Source organism: Oryctolagus cuniculus, chromosome 10 (genome assembly GCF_051225735.1).
Source record: "Oryctolagus cuniculus isolate XC-2025 breed Fujian yellow rabbit chromosome 10, ASM5122573v1, whole genome shotgun sequence".
In the NCBI taxonomy this organism is placed as follows: domain Eukaryota; kingdom Metazoa; phylum Chordata; class Mammalia; order Lagomorpha; family Leporidae; genus Oryctolagus; species Oryctolagus cuniculus.
In genome coordinates, this window is record NC_142876.1 from 29,590,523 (window position 1) to 29,606,158 (window position 15,636).

At 57.5% G+C, this 15,636-nt stretch overlaps 1 protein-coding gene, 1 non-coding gene and 1 pseudogene across 7 annotated transcripts in view; all 3 read left to right on the plus strand.

The window, feature by feature from the left end:
• The first annotated feature begins 327 nt into the window (after positions 1 to 327).
• Positions 328 to 15,636, plus strand: part of ZBTB7C (zinc finger and BTB domain containing 7C) — a 310,443-nt gene continuing 295,134 nt past the window's right edge. Inside the window, exon 1 of one of the 5 annotated variants that reach the window (XM_089305133.1) lies at positions 328 to 1,265. In XM_089305133.1, coding sequence (XP_089161259.1) covers positions 345 to 1,265 — 921 coding nt within the window. In that variant the 5' untranslated portion in view covers positions 328 to 344. The remainder of the gene's footprint in view (positions 1,266 to 15,636) is intronic. The other 4 variants (XM_089305134.1, XM_089305135.1, XM_051851243.3 and 1 more) reach the window with 4 other exon arrangements.
• Positions 3,599 to 3,762, plus strand: LOC127492583 (U1 spliceosomal RNA). The gene has a single exon (XR_007922091.3). It is a non-coding gene; the product is annotated as a U1 spliceosomal RNA (small nuclear RNA).
• Positions 7,542 to 10,779, plus strand: LOC100341094 (large ribosomal subunit protein uL29 pseudogene; annotated as a pseudogene). The gene has a single exon (XR_016214025.1). The product of XR_016214025.1 is annotated as a large ribosomal subunit protein uL29 pseudogene (transcript).

Here is a 15,636-nt window from a genome sequence, read left to right on the forward strand (position 1 = left end):
GCCAGCGAGGGCAAGGGATACCGCCTATGCGGCGTGCGTGGGCGGGGGCAGCCGGACCTCCCGCGGGCGCACCTCCACTCCTGCGGCCGCAAGCACCATCACTCCTGGCCGAGACCGTTTCTCCCGAAGCGGGGCCCATCCCGCTCCGCGCCCCGCACAACCCAGTGCCTTTCCCGTGCGGTCCTCGGGGGTGGGGCTCGGCAGGATGGGGCGGAGCCGAGCCCTCCAGGGCCCGCCCCCCGATTGTATAGCGCTTTGATTGGTTGCTTCGGAAGCTGCCTGGCAGACGGCTCTCGGGCCGTCCCCCGCGCGCGGGATGCGGAGAGCGGGGAGCCCCGGCTGGCATGGGGCAGGAGGTCCTTGGGCTCAGCGGCTGCGGGCGGGGTTCGCTCGTAGGGATGGGGACCCCGGGATGCTGCAGGCCCGCGAGTTCCGGGGCCGAGCGGGCTGCTTGCTGCGCTCGCGGGGGTCCCGAGAGCATTTGGGAAACTTCTCGTCCCCGCTCCGTGCTCCCCGCTTTGGAATGGGAGAGCTGCGACTCTGCTGTCAGACTTGCCCTCCCAGTCAGACTTCGTAAAAATAGCCGTGCACCGAGGCGACCGCGCCAAACCCGCCGCCGCGGGTCGGGCGTGCCCCTAAAAATACCCGCGGTCTGGGGCGTGCGCTCGCGTGCGGGCGGGTCCGGCCGGGCCGCAGAGGGCGTCTGGAGACCGGTGAAACGGCGGCCGCCGGCCCGCGCCTCGGCCGGGGCTGGCCCTTTAAATCCTGGAGGAGGCAGAGAAAGAAAAAGGACGCGGGGCCCCGAGCGGCGCGCCGCCCCCGCGCGCGTCCTGGACGCCCCCCGCGGCGCCGCCCTCCGGCCACGGCCGCGGGCGGGACGGCTCCGCGGGGCCTGGGCGGCGGGCGCGGCAAGTGCACGTGCGGGCGGCGGGCGCGAGCGAGAGGCGACCGCAGACATCCGGGCCCTTCCGACCCGTGCGCCCCCCGAGCTGGCGGCGCGGGCGCCGGGCGCGGGGCGCGGGGCTGACAGCGGCGCGCGGGGAGGCGGGGCGCGAGGAGGGCGGGGGCGCGGCGCGGGAGGGCGGAGCTGCCCGCGCGCCCGCGGCCGCCGCTCGACTCCACAGCCGCCGGCGCAGCCCCGCCACGAGACTCTGACAGCGGCGCGGCCGGCGCGGTGCGGGCGCTCGGGGACCGACGGACGGCGGCGGCGCCGCGGGAGGACTCGAGGACCGCGGCCCCGCGCCGAGTGCGGGCGGCGCGCAGGGGTGAGCGGCGGGGCGCGCGGGGCTCCGGCGGGTCGCGGTCGTCCCGCACCTCGGCTGCCACGGCGGGTCGGGAGGTCGCGGGGCGCCGGGAAGGCGGCTCTGCGGCGGTGGCGCCGGGAGGCGGGCGCGGGGCCGTTGCTAGGAGGCCGGCAGGGGCCGGAGTGCCCGGGGCTGGGCGGGCAGCGGGCGGGGGGCTGCGGTGGCCATTCAGGGGCTCCGTGCGGCAGCCATGCGGCGGGAGGAGGCGGAGGGAGGCGGAGGGAGGCGAGAGCCGGCGGAGAGCGAGCCAGCGAGCGGGCGCCGCGCCTCCTGGCTGGCACCGCGGCCAGAGTGGCGCGCGGGGCTGGAAGGGAACTTGTGCGGCGTGCGGTCCCGGGCTCGGCGGCGCCTTAGGGTCGGGCCGGGGCGGGCTTGTCAGCAGCCACAGGTGGTTTCTGCCTAAAGTTTTACCGCGCGTCTGCGGGGAAGGCGTGGGAGCTTTTTTTGGAGAGTGACGGTTTCCCGGGACGCTGGCACCCGCACACCGCACTGGGTAGGAAAGGGACCAGCAAGGCTGGGATCCCGCACGTCGCTACCGAGCGGCCCTGGCCCGAGGCGGCGCTCAGGCTGGACCTTGCGATCCTTGGGGCTGTCAGATGGGGAAGTTGAGGGCCGTGGGCGCTCGCACGCAGTTGCTCCGAGCTTCGGAGAAGTTAAGCCGAACCCGGCCCAGCCGCGGTCGCCCGCGCACAGCAGCGCGGGGGTCGCTTCCTAGCGGAACGCCCGGGCGCCGCGTGCGTCTCGCGGGCGGCGTGAGCCCGTCGTCTTGTTCCGTGGAGAGCAAATCGTCTCCGCCTCCGTGCCGCTTTGTTAACCCGCCAGCTCCTCTGGCTTCTCCGGGAGAGAACCAGGAAAAGCGGAGCGGCGACTCGGTGACCTCGAGAGCCGCGGAGCCCCGAAGGCCGGGCCCCAGGCCTGCGGCTCGGTGGCGCGGGGCCGAGGGGAGCTGGGGCTGGGTGGCGGGTGCCGCCTGCTCCGGGCAGTTCGCAAGGCTCTGGCCGGGCTCCGGGGGGCTTCTGGGACGAAAGGAAGAGAGGGGGTGCGCAGGGATGCCCCCTGCAAAGAGGGAGCTAAGCTGTGGCCAGCTCCTGGAGACACGCTCCGAGGAGCCCGGTGGCTTGGCCGGGTTCCTTCCTGGCCAGGTTAGCGCATGAATCCCCGGCGGCGAGGTAGAACCCGCCGGTAGGTCGGCGCTGGGCTGAAAGCAAGCATTCTTCCCTGCGCGGGCTGCCAGTGGGTAGAACCTGCGTGAGAGTTGCGAACACTCCGGCCCTTCATTCTCCGGGGCCTGTCCCCCAGTCCCCAAGAGTTCCTAGGCAGAAAGCCTCCTGTTTGCTGCCAAGAAGGTCCCAGCATTTGGGGGCTGAGAGAGAGGCCCTGGAGGGCTCGTTTTTTTAGAGATGAGCAAACTCAGGCTTCGGGAAGGAAACTGGCCTGGCTTGCCACGGGGTTAGAGGCCCCGCGGGGCTGGCAGCGACGTCCGCCTGCGCGGCTGCAGTGCCGGCAGCTCCCTGGACAAGGCCCTGGAGGGTCTGAGGTCACCAATGCCACCCCCACAGCCTGAGCCCAGTAGGGGCCCGTTATCTGGTACTTTCCAAATCCATGCCTGCCAGCCAGTGTGGCTTATTTCCTATCCCCGTCCTTGGCTTAAAAATCTCAGGACTGTCACTGCACAGGCGGGGCTGAGGACCTCCCAGTTTGCCAGCTCTGTGGTCCCCCAGGTCTCTCTGGATGCTTTTGTAACATAATGTGGATTGATTGGCCGAGATGAATTCGTAGCTCCTCTCACTGAAGCACCCACTTCCCCAGGATGCCAGGGCTCTGTTTTCCTGGTAATTAGGTTTTACAGAGAGTTTTGAAAGGCAGCCTAATTTTGGATCAATTACACTTGGACACAAACGCTGCGCTGTTGTGGATAGCAAATGAGAGAGATGAGCAATTATGGGGGGTGTTGGCATCAATGTTGCTGCGAGTGTTTGACACAGCTATTAAACATTAATGAATAGGTTTTCAGTAAATGTTTTTTACTTTGTATTTCATTGAGCAAACAAAGTGTCTTAATTAAAAAGAGCTGTGAATTGGCCACTTAGATTTCAGCAACTTGTTTCCTACCAGCGCCAACCTCGGCACCATAAACAGAATGCTTGCGAAGAGAACTTTTTCTCCCCAAATCAGAATATTCTGGGACATTTCTTAGCCTTCAATCTGTAGTGTCATTTACAGTGTGGCAGCAACTTATTAAAATAAGGCTGGGTATGGCGTGTCATTAGAAGTGATCTGTAAGAATATTTTGTATACTTATCTTGCAGGGGAGGTCCCATGATCACCAAGGTGGTTTGCCCAGGGCCAGGCTCATCCATTGCACTCCAAATGTGCTGACCTCTGCAGTTTCCCCAAATGTGGGAAACTTGACTGCAGAATTTGTGGTAGTGGGGAACTGCGTTCGCACTCTCCCCTAAAAAAAGAATATTTTGTAGAATTTACTGCTTTCAGGGACACGCAGTATTGGGAATTCAAGGCTGATGCAGTTCTCGTTTGGTGAGGAGGGGAGAGGCTGTGTCTCTGTGGCTATGCTTAGGATTCCTAGAGAAGGACACAGAACCTGGCGTCCTCATGTGGTCCAGTGTTAAGGCTGTGACCCTGCCTTTTACTTTCAGGCTGAGCACATCAGCATTCCCAAGAGCTGGATCCTTCAGATGGGGGAAACTGAGAGCACGTGTGTGTTGTTATTCCTGTAACTTCTCCCACTGCGTGGTGGCACTGAGCTCCTAGCTTGCGCTTTCCCGGCTGCTGGGGTCTGAAAGATGCCCTGGTCACATTGCTGGCTCCCTGCCCCTTTCCCAGCGATGCCACTCCAGAGGCCAAGGGGCTGCAGCTACATTCCTGGCAGGTGTCGGGGTCGTCTTGTTCCCCGCCCCCGCACAGGGTGGGCAGTTGGCCTCCTCCTCCTAGCAGGCTGTGGGAACTTGGGTGCGGAGGGACCAGCTGGCTGAGGCTGGGCGGGGGCGGGGATCTATGCTTGTGTAGGGCTGAAGGAGTCCAGGCTATTTATAACCCCGCCTCCCTCCTGGGGAGAAAGGGACTCAAGGGTCTGAGCCATCTGCGGTGTGACTTCTCCCTGGGACGGCTGTGTCCCACTGGGAGAAAATCCACCATCCAGCCACACGTGGCATATTCGGTGCCTCCTGATCGTGCGGACGGGGCCTGCAGGGCCCCTTGGCACAGCCGCTGCTCTGAGGATTTGGGATTGAAGAATTTCCTGGAGCCAGTGTGTGCCTTTCTTCCTGAGGCACTGTCCCTCCTCCCCCCACCCCCCCCACCCCAGATTCCCACAACACGAGGTTCACCCTGGAAATCTCCCAGGGCAGAACTGAACAGTGACAGGGGAGTTTGAAAGTGGCATCTCGGACGTGTCTCCCTCTGACTCCCAGCCGAGCGTCTCTGTGTGTGGCTGGTAGAGGGTTTGGGGCACACGTGCCATATTTATTTGCTTCTTCCTCGGCTTCTTCCCAGACCGGTCCCTGGTGACCCCCTGGGCCACCCCCTCCTCAGACCAACACCAAAGTCCTCCTTTGTCTTGGAATAAATAATATCTGCCAAGCCACCGGCTACAGCTTCATTCCTGAGATGGATAAGGGGTGGGGTGGAGGAAGCAGGCGAGCTCCAAGCTTGTCTCCATTTCACTCGGTGTGAATTAATCTGCCCATCAGAAGCATCTCAGGTGGTCACAGCAGGGCTTGCAGGGGGAGAAGCCTTCACCTTGGGGCTTTGGAGAGCTGGGCTGGGAGTTGCTGAGCCTTGGGTCCTTGGCACATGGCGCTAGGCCTAGGGCGTGGGCAGGCGGGTGCTCGGCAGTCACACTAGCTGCTCCATTGCCATCAGGTGGGCTCTGTGGCACTGTGGAGGGGACATCGGGAGGGCACGGGTATGGAAGCAGAGAGCGGGTGAGAACAGATAGGGCTTCCTTAGGGATGGTGGGAGCCCTGGGGCTCAGCTGGTGGCCAGTCCACATCACCATTCACGCACTCAGCAGCTAGGAGACCCCTCTCTCTGCAGTGATCACGGGACACTGCAGGCAGTGAGGCATATCAGGCAGAATGCTTTGTGGATGCTGGGATCTGGCCTCTGCCTGCCTCTCTGACCTCCCGCCCACTCTCTGCACCCCAACCTGTAGCTCCTGTTTGCTGATTTTATTTATTAATTTTTTCTAAAAAGTTACTGATTTGAAAGGTGGAGTTGGAGAGAGAGACAAGGAGACAAGAAGGATCTTCCATCTGCTAGTCCACTCCCCAAATGACTGCAACAGCCCAGCCCATGCCAGCTCAAAACCTGAAGCCAAGAGCTTCAGCCAGGTTTCCCATGTGGGTGTTAGAGGTACAAAGACTTGGGCCATCTTCTGCTGCTCTCCCAGGCACAACAGCAGGGAGCTGAATCAGGAGTGGAGCAGCCGGGACTCAAACCGGTGCTCACATGGGACGTGATTGTCACAGGCAGTGGCTCGACCTGCAGCACCACAATGCCGGCCCCACCTTCTTGTTTCTTGAAGCCACTGAGCTCAGGTGTTTGGGGCTCACCTGCTTTCTCCGTCTGAAAGGCCCTTCCCTCCCATCTTCCCACAGCCGGCTTCTCCCTGTCATTTAGGACTCCAGCATTGCACTGCACTGTGTTCTTCACAGCACCGACACTGTCTGGGACCGAGTCTCCATTCATTCCTCTCTTGGGTGTGGCCCATCTTCCACCCTGAAATGTGAAATCCCCGAGTGCAGGGGCCACGTCTGTTTTGCTGCCTGTCCTATCCTTGACCCTGGATGTGTGGACATAGCAGTGCTGGAGTGGCTGACCGTGCCGAGTCGTGCCGTTGGGCTGGATGGAGATGCATTAGCTGGGAGGTAGACGTGAAGCTCGATCTCAAGCACTCTGAAGGTGGCTTCAGGAGGGCTGCTTCTCCAGGTGATGCTAGGAGTGTGGGAGCTCGCAGCAGCCCACCTCGCGGCCTGCAGTTCACCTGGCTCACGCTCTCTCCGTTTACTTCTTTGGTGGGCAAGAGCTCCCAGCGCAATGCCATCCTTGGAGGGTCAGGAACGCTGTGTTTTTCCACCAGCCCCCTTCGCTGGCAGCCTCTGCGGAGCAGCTGTGGACAGCTGCTTGCCGACGTGGGCACGGGGAGCTTTCTCTGCAGGGGCCCCCAAGCCCATGCCCCGCAGGAGCTGGGGGGTTCATTCTGTTTCACATCAGATTCTGGAGGAAATTAGAAGACTATTAGCATTCCATTTACTGCTTACTTTTCTGATTTTAAAGACAATAAGGCTGGTGAAAGAAAATGTGGAAAAGAATAAAACTAAAATTAAAGAAAAATGGTCATGGCACCCTGATTCCAGTTGGGTTCCTTCCAGGCTCTTTTATGAGCTTCGCTGACACAGAAATCATCACTGGGAGTGAAGTTGGTGTCCCCAGACTCTGAAAACCTGTGTCACTTCTTCCCGAACAGAGTGGACCTTTTCCTTGGTTGCGGATCCTAGAGGAAACCATCTTCGGGTCTCCTCCCTGATGGACCCAGCCCCTGTGAGCTGTGCTCTCTGGAGTCAGGGCCAGGGGGCGTCCAGCCCGTGGGCCGTATCAGCTCCCACAGTATCATTGGGACCGTCCCCACCAACACAACTGCAGACTGGACTGGAAATTCAGTACATTCATAGCAAACTGATTATTTTTATTTTTATTTTTTTGACAGGCAAAGTGGACAGTGAGAGAGAGAGACAGAGAGAGAGGTCTTCCTTTTGCCGTTGGTTCACCCTCCAATGGCCGCCACGGTCAGCGCTGTGCGGCTGGTGCATCGCGCTGATCCGAAGCCAGGAGCCAGGTGCTTCCTCCTGGTCTCCCATGCAGGTGCAGGGCCCAAGCACTTGGGCCATCCTCCACTGCACTCCCGGCCCACAGCAGAGAGCTGGACTAGAAGAGAAGCAACCGGGACAGAATCCTGTCCCTGACGGGGACTAGAACCCGGGGTGCCAGTGCCACAGGCGGAGGATTAGCCTATTGAGCCGCGGTGCTGGCCACAAGCTGATTTTTTTTCTTTTTCTTTTTCTTTTTCCTTTCCTTTCCTTTCCTTTCCTTTCCTTTCCTTTCCTTTCCTTTCCTTTCCTTTCCTTTCCTTTCCTTTCCTTTCCTTTCCTTTCCTTTCCTTTCCTTTCCTTTCCTTTCTTTCTTTCTTTCTTTCTTTCTTTCTTTCTTTCTTTCTTTCTTTCTTTCTTTCGACAGGCAGAGTGGACAGTGAGAGAGAGAGACAGAGAGAAAGGTTTTCCTTTGCCTTTGGTTCACCCTCCAATGGCCGCCGCGGTCAGCGCTGTGCGGCCGGTGCATTGCACTGATCCGATGGCAGGAGCCAGGTGCTTCTCCTGGTCTCCCATGGGGTGCAGGGCCCAAGCACTTGGGCCATCCTCCACTGCCCTCCCGGGCCACAGCAGAGAGCTGGCCTGGAAGAGGGGCAATCGGGACAGAATCCGGTGCCCCAACCGGGACTAGAACCCGGTGTGCTGGCGCTGCAGGCAGAGGATTAGCCTAGTGAGCTGCGCACCGGCCACAAGCTGATTTTTAGGTTGATGACTTTTGTAGGGTCTGTGAATGACGCTGTAAATGTCCAAATGGCCCTGGGGCGGGGAAAAGCTCCCCAGCCCTGTAAGAACCTAGACCTTGAGTCAGTGAAAAGGCGCCTCTGCCCCGCCTGCCCTGCCCGCTGTGATGTGTTCTGCCCTGTGCTGGCTCACGCTTGCCTCTCCTGACGTCCTGGGAAGTGCGGGGAGGAAGGGGTGTCTGCGGTGTGAGCTGTGCCCTTCCTGAACATTCTATCACATTTCCCGGCGCCATCATTGCTCTTTATGCCTCCGAGTAATGTTCCATACCTTATTTAACCAGTACAATACAATTCAATCATTGCCCATTAACTCATCGTTCTTGGACCGAGAATAAGAGAAGCAGGGGAGACTAGGGAAATACGATGCTGCATGGTGCGATCGGCGTGCTTGGGGAGCTGCTGCTGGGGCCATGCTCACTCCACAGGTCTTTCCCTGACGTATTCCCAGGGCTTAGAAAAGGGCCTGGTGCGCAGCAGGGGCTCGGGAACAATTTCGCTGAATCAATACAATGAAGAATCCTCCCTGTGCATGGTGAGACCCTGATGAAGGCCATGGATGTGGAGGCCTCTTTGGAGAGGGTGTTTGGCTGGGGGTGGAACACAGGACCCTGGGGCTTGAAGGAGTGGCAGGATCTTTGCATCCTGGGAGGACAGAGAGGCTGACCCTGGACACAGTGCCCTGACTTTGTCATTTCAATGGGTTTTGGAGGGAAGTGAGGGGCTAGAAGCATGCAACTCCCTGGAGATGGGGCCTAGAGGGGCCCTGGCAGGAGGGTGTGGGTGGAGCTCCTGAGTCAGGACTTGGATGCTGCCAAGGCAGGAAGGGCAAGAGAAAGAGATGGTGCTCCCACTGGGCCCAGAGCCTCCCAAGGGAGCGTGAATCCTGGGGGATTGTGAGACCTCTCCCTGCCTCACCTCTCCCTGCAGCTGATGAAGAAACTGAGGCAGAAGGCATTGGGGGGTGATGCGGAGCAAAGATTTGGGAGTGGGTCGTAGTGGCTGGGCTGCATCTCCAAGCCTGGCTTTCTTGTCTATGCAGTGGTGACAAGACCACTTGATAGGGTGTTTGGGAGAATGAGATAACACCCAGCCCTTGGAAGAGTTCCCGGGACAACGAACAAGGACATTGCCACATGGAAGCCATCACGATTCATGCTTTTTGTGAATTTCTATTCCTGCCCAGGAGGGGGCGGGGAGAAGACTGTGTTGTGGTCTTCCTCCTCCTCTTCCCCAAGATCCCACTGTATTTCAGGGGGCACCAGTCCAGTCTACAGGAGTGATAACTCTCAGGAAGGCGGCGCTCCCGACGGTAGGTAGCATCCACATCGCTGGAGGTGGACTAGGATCCCTGCTTGCTTCCCTAAAGCAAATGGAAGAAGAAGTGCGTTTACTGAAATCAGGGGCCCCAAGTGGATGTCACTGGTGGGGTTACACCGCTTCCATGCTATCACACAGACCTGGATGGGTCTTCAGAATAGGGAGCGTCTGGCCACACTGAGATGGAGATGGCCAGGTCCGTGTTGCTGGTTGGGTGCTGAATGGGAAGGCAGTGTGTGACCTGGAGCAGCCCCGCCTCGTGGAAATGCAAGGTGAGCCTTCTGTGGCACCTCACATTGCCTTCCAGCATTATTTTTACTTTTAGGTATTTTATTTATTCAAAAGGCAGAGTAACAGAAGGAGGGGGGAGACGGAGAGAGTGAGAGATCATCCATCTGCTGGTTCACTCCTCAGATGGCCTCAGTGGCCTGGCCAGTCTCCTGCCAGGCTGAAGCCAGGAGCCTAAAACTCTATCCCGGTCTCCCACGTGGGTGGCAGGGGCCCAAGCACTCAGGCCATCTGCTGCTGCTTTCCCATGGGCGTTAGCAGGGAGCTGGACCAGAAGTGGCACAGCCAGGACTCAAACTGGTGCTCAGACATAGGGTACTGGCATTGAGGGAGCAGCTTAACAAATTGTGCTGCCATGGTGGCCCCTTTTTGAAAAGTTAAATGGGTAAAATGACTTTCAGTAGCTTATTGAACCCAGTGTGTTACAACATTGTCTTTTCAACACGAGGCATTCGTCACATTGTAAGGGCCCTGTAGTGCCACGAGGCTAGCAGCTGCCATGTTGGACAGCGCAGCGAGCCTGGGAGGGCCAGCCTGGGGAGGCTGGGGCTGCTTGGGGGCCGTTGCACGGTGAGGGAGAGTGGTGGGGCCCCTGGAAGTGAGCATGTCCGAAGTGGGCATGAGGGAAGGAGCCAGGGAGCCCTGAGATCTGTCCCTCCTCGTGGCCTAGTGGTGGAACACGGCGTATTGCTAAGGGAGCCATTCTGCTGTTGTGGCCTCAGTTTCTCGCTCTGTAGCATGAGGCTGGGTTACCTCTAAGAGCCATTCTGGCTCTTTCCCTCCGAGGAGCGGCGGCGGTGGGGTTGTTCAGCCATGGCCAAGATCAAGGCCCGGGACCTTCGCGGCAAGAAGAAGGAGGAGCTGCTGAAACAGCTGGACGACCTGAAGGTGGAGCTGTCCCAGCTGCACGTGGCCAAGGTGACCGGCGGCGCGGCGTCCAAGCTCTCCAAGATTCGAGTTGTCTGCAAATCCATCGCCCGCGTTCTCACCGTCATTAACCAGACCCAGAAAGAAAACCTCAGGAAATTCTACAAGGGCAAGAAGTACAAGCCCCTGGACCTGCGGCCCAAGAAGACCTGCGCCATGCGCCGCCGGCTCAACAAGCACGAGGAGAGCCTGAAGACCAAGAAGCAGCAGCGGAAGGAGCGGCTGTACCCCCTGCGCAAGTACGCGGTCAAGGCCTGAGCCTGTGCTGCTAATAAACACAGAATGGCTGCCATTAAAAAAAAAAAAAAAAAAAAAGAGCCATTCTGGCTGTGGCGTTCTCTATCTAGATGCTAAGAGAAAGACATGGAAAGCAAATGTAGCCACTTCCTAAGTTTGCAGTGGGCAGAGGTGGGGCTTGGAGGGAAGGTAAGGTTGGGTGGCAGAGAGCACAGCTGGGCACCCCGTGGTGAAGTTCTGTCTGGACAGTTGGTCCACAACAGTCCAAGAATGGACAGTGTCCCGTTGCCTTTTTTATACATATATAAAAAGTGTGTTTCGGAGCGGGTGCAGGATCGCTGTTATTTTTAAAAAGTGACACATTTGTCACTGGGATTGAATTCTGAAACTTCTCGCTCCTGGGCCATCGCAGATGGCTGTGTATGGGAGTCACAAACCTGGGGAGGGGCCGCACGGGAAATATTAGAACAGGAGAGGAAACTTTTCAGCTCTGTCATGCACGGGCACCGGGCCTGCGTGGAGAGGATGTGGGATGCGGAGGAAAAGGCAGCAGGTGTGTCGGGGAAGGGTGTGGCGCTGAGTGTATTTTGGGCGTCTGGAGTCAGAGGCGTTGGTCTGACTGCACTCCGGTCAGCAGGGGTCTGGGTTTTATCTCTGCAACACAGACTCCTCAGGGCAGAGGAAGCTGGCTTTCCTTTGTACGGAGTGTCAGCCACGTTGTCACCGAGCGGCTAGCTCACGTCAACCTGAGGACCCTGATGCCCAGACAGGGGAGGAGCCTGCGTGCTCCCAGAGCTGCTCCAAGTGCTGTTGTTCAGAAATGAGGAACCCAGGGGCCAGCGCTGTGGCCTAGCGGGTAAAGCTGGGCGCTGCTGGTTCGAGTCCCGGCTGCACCACTTCTGATCCAGCTCTCTGCTATGGCCTGGGAAAGCAGTAGAAGATGGTCCAAGTCCTTGGGCTCCTGCACCAGTGTGGGAGGCCTGGAAGAAGCCCCTGGCTCCTGGCTTTGGATTGGCATAGCTCCTCTGTCCCTTGTGGCTAACTGGGTAGTGAACCAGCAGATGGAAGACCTCTCTGTCTCTCTCCCTCTCCTCTCTGTGTGTAACTCTGACTTTCAAATAAATAAATAAATCTTAAAAAGAAAGAAAGAAATGAGGAACCTGGAGCTGCAGCAGTCTCCGAGATCACCTCAGACAGCAGGCGGGCTGGGGAGGGACTGGACCTGGCTCTGGGACCCCAGCCTGCCTCCCATCTCCCCCTGTGGGCCAGCGTCCACAGCCCCCAGATGGCTCAGCAGGCTGTCTTGAACCACTTTACAATGAGGCTTTCTCTTTTATGCTTTCCTAAACTCGATTTTAAAAAATCACCTTTCCACACATTGTTTGCTTTGAATTTTTAATTTAATTTTTTGGAGTAGGTCAACACTTAACGTGGTTTAAAATTCAGAAAGTACAAAGGGGCATTTAAAATCTTCCTCTCACTGCTGCCTGTTAGAGCCACTGCTAGGAATGGTTTCTTCACTTGAGAGGTGTTTTATGCGGATACAAGAAAGCAAGTGCAAATGTGTATGTACGTGGACCTACATGCATGTGTATATTTAAATGTTTTTACTCTAATAGAGCCATACCATACACACTGTATTTAACTTCCTCTTATCTTGGTGATATGAGGGGAATGCGCATAGTTCATGGGAAATGCACAGTATCTTTAAATTCTGTTTTCCCACAGCTTTCTGCAGCCCCCGGTCCTGACTGTTAGACACATGGGCTTATTCGACCGTCCCTGACACATGGATATGTTGATGGCTTCTGCTCTTTGGCTGATGGAGTATCTAGTGATTTCTCTTTCATGAACATGATCCTTGATTTTTCTGAATACAGGCAAATTTATAGCACTCCGAGAATAAGCTTGCTGACTTATTCACAGGATACTTCAAAAAATAAAAAAAAAAAATTGCTTCCTTGTTTAAGGATTCAGAGTAAGTTCAACAGTTTTTGGCTGAACTTCCTGGAAAACACATCACACAGTCGACGATGATTGATTAAGCCAGCGTCTCCTGAGCTCCCACTGCACGTTAGGTGCTGGGCCGGGCAAGGGGTGGAGCTGGGGTAGCAAGAAGCCAAGGCCTGGAGGAGTGTGTGCACTCTGGGGGCGGGGCCAGGGTCTGAGATGAGAGTGGCTTAGTGGGAGAACAGGTGCAGCTTCACGCCGGAGAAGGGAGGTCAAAGCAGCACTGGGCACGGCCCCAGCGGAGGGCAGTGCAAGCCATGGAGGTAGTGCCGGGCTCTCAGAGTAGGGGGGTGGGGCGCGGGGCTGGCTGATTGGATGGTTGTGAACAGCACAGCTCATGCACCATGTCCTTAACTCTCCCTGCCTCCTCCCCCCACCAGCTGCCTCTCATGATCACTGCCCATTTGCAGGGTTCCCCCAAAGCACAGCGTTCAGGACCCCAGTTCAGCCAGGATGACATTCGGTATCCTTGGTGTGCTTCTTCCAACCTCGAAGGGTTTTGAAGCCTCCTTTTGTCCTGGGGGATCAGGGCTGGCTTTAGAATCCACAGAGCGGTGCAGAGCCCTCCTTTGGGCCAATCCCTTTGCACCAAATAGGCAGCGATGACAGTGCAGCGTTGTGGCCCGAGGAGCTGTGGTCCGTGGGGAGAACCGTGCTAAGTCAGAGGAGGCCCGCATGTCCTGCCTGACCTGCAGATTCCGGGCCTTGTCCCTGCACACACACAGCTTGCTCTTGTCCTCCTGGCTTTGAGGTGGACCTGCTTCCCCCAGATGCTGACCCCCTCCCGGAAGTCTCAGAGTGCTTTCGGGAGAAGCCCCCAGGCTGAGTGTGGCCCTCCATCCGTGGGCTTGAAGCTGCCACACTGAAGTTGACAGAGTTGCAGACCAGCCTTGGAGACTCCCTGGTCCTGCAGAATCTTTCCTGCTTGTGTGTGCGTGCGTGTGTGTGTGTGCGTGCAGGTAGGGAAGCTGCGACCCTCCCAGGAGCACAAGGTGCCTCTGGGATCCTCCCATGTCTGCAGAGGACCAGGAGAAGGCCAGGATCCTTGCCTCCGAGGGTCTGAATATCTGGTTGGGAAGATGATGCTGTGTATACAGGACATATCCAAGCTTAAGTGGTGTAGCACAGCTTGTAAGGGCCACAAGATATCAAAGAAAGAGCAGCTGTGAGCCCTGGAGTCTGTGTGCTGAGAGCGGCAGCTTGTGACACTTGAGGGTGGTGGGGGACCAGGGTCTGACATGCAGGAGCCAGTGCCCGATGTGACACGATTCATCCTCACAGTTCCATGACATTGTTCGCATGTAACAAGAACTAAGGCTCGCGGTGGCCAGGTTAGCTGCTTGAGGTGTCCACAGTCTCTCTGCTGTGTGCGAGTTGATGCTGGGCCCCCGGAGGGTATTCAGGGTGGGAGGAACAGCCTGGGCAAAGGATGGGAGTGGGCCCAGCCTGAAGAGGGTGGCTCAGTGCAGAAGGGGATGTGTGTAGGCAGCAGGAGGAAGTACACTTGGCTAAGGCGTCAGGCTTGTAGAGTTCCTTGCAGCTAATCTTCCAGGCTGGCTCCCCCACCCCCCCACCCCCCATCCAGTCCAGTTCTGGATTTTCTGCCTAGTTTGGTTAAGTCTGATATGCTTCAGGGGGTGGCATCAATTTGACTTTAACCTGAATTTTGGAAGTGATAATCCACTCAGTATCAAGCATTAAAACCATGTATTTTAGTCCAGCACCAGACTGGAATGGTTTGTACTCAGTGGCCAACATTGCTTTCATATGGCATTTTAGCAAATTGCTAAAGAGCCACTCAAAGCACTGTTGAAAGAACTGTTGGGGTTAGCATTGTGACATATTGGGTAAAACCACCCCTTGCAACATCAGCATCCCATATGGGTGCTGGTTCCTGTCCTGGTGGCTCCACTTCTGTTCCAGCTCCCTGCTAATGTGCCTGGGAAAAGCAACAGAAGATGTCCCAAGTGTTTGGGCCCCTGCACCCATGTGGGAGACCTGAATGAAGCTTCTAGCTTTGACTTTGGCCTGACTCAGCCCTGGCTGTGTGGCCGTCTGGGGAGTATACCAGTGGATAGAAGATCTCTTTCTTTCTAACTCTGGCTTTCAAATAAATAAGTAAATTTTTTTAAATTAAAAATGCAAGTACTAGCATAAAGAATTATCAGGACACTGAAGCCAGGTGTTAGGACACCCCAGAGGTGTGTGTGTAGTCCTCTTACAGTGCTTTCCCTCAACTTGTGCGTGAGCCCTGTGCCTTGCTGACCACTGCCACTGAGTGTGGCTCACAGGGGAGGACGAGGATCCCGCTGCTTGGGTTCATTCTGTGTGGTCTGGGCCGAGTAACGTGCGAGGTTGGGGATGATGAGCGGACAGGAACTGGGAAAGGGTTGAGGGCTGATGAATCTCAAGGCGTGATTAGGCTGGGAGTGTTGTGCAGGGATTCGAGGACCCTGTTCCAAGGCCCTGGTTTGCATGCACTTCCTTCCGTGGATTTATATCCCTGTTGGTAACCCCAAGGTTCCCCTGGCCTAGTACTGACTAACAAACGTAAGCCACGTCCTCGGTGCTGGACCGGCTCGAGCCCCGGAGTGTCCGTGCCTCTGTGCAGGAGTGAGTGGATGGCTGGCGTGACCTGGCTGGGCTCCTCTCAGGTTTCTTGCCTTGGTCTTGCAGGATGTTTGCTGAGAGCTCTCCAAAGGCAAGGGGCACAGGCTTCCCATTTGTGGGTTAGCTCTGATGTTCGATGTGCTTGTGCCCATTGTGCAAACCTGCGCCTGCTTCACATGCGCGCTAGTTCCCGGGAGCTCAGTCGTCTTACTCATGAGCTGAGTAGAACAGGTGAGAAGGCGGAGGGTGAAATCCTAGGTCCTGTCCGTGCCAGCACTGGGAAACAGCCAAGGGTGCGCTTGCCTCTGTCTACCT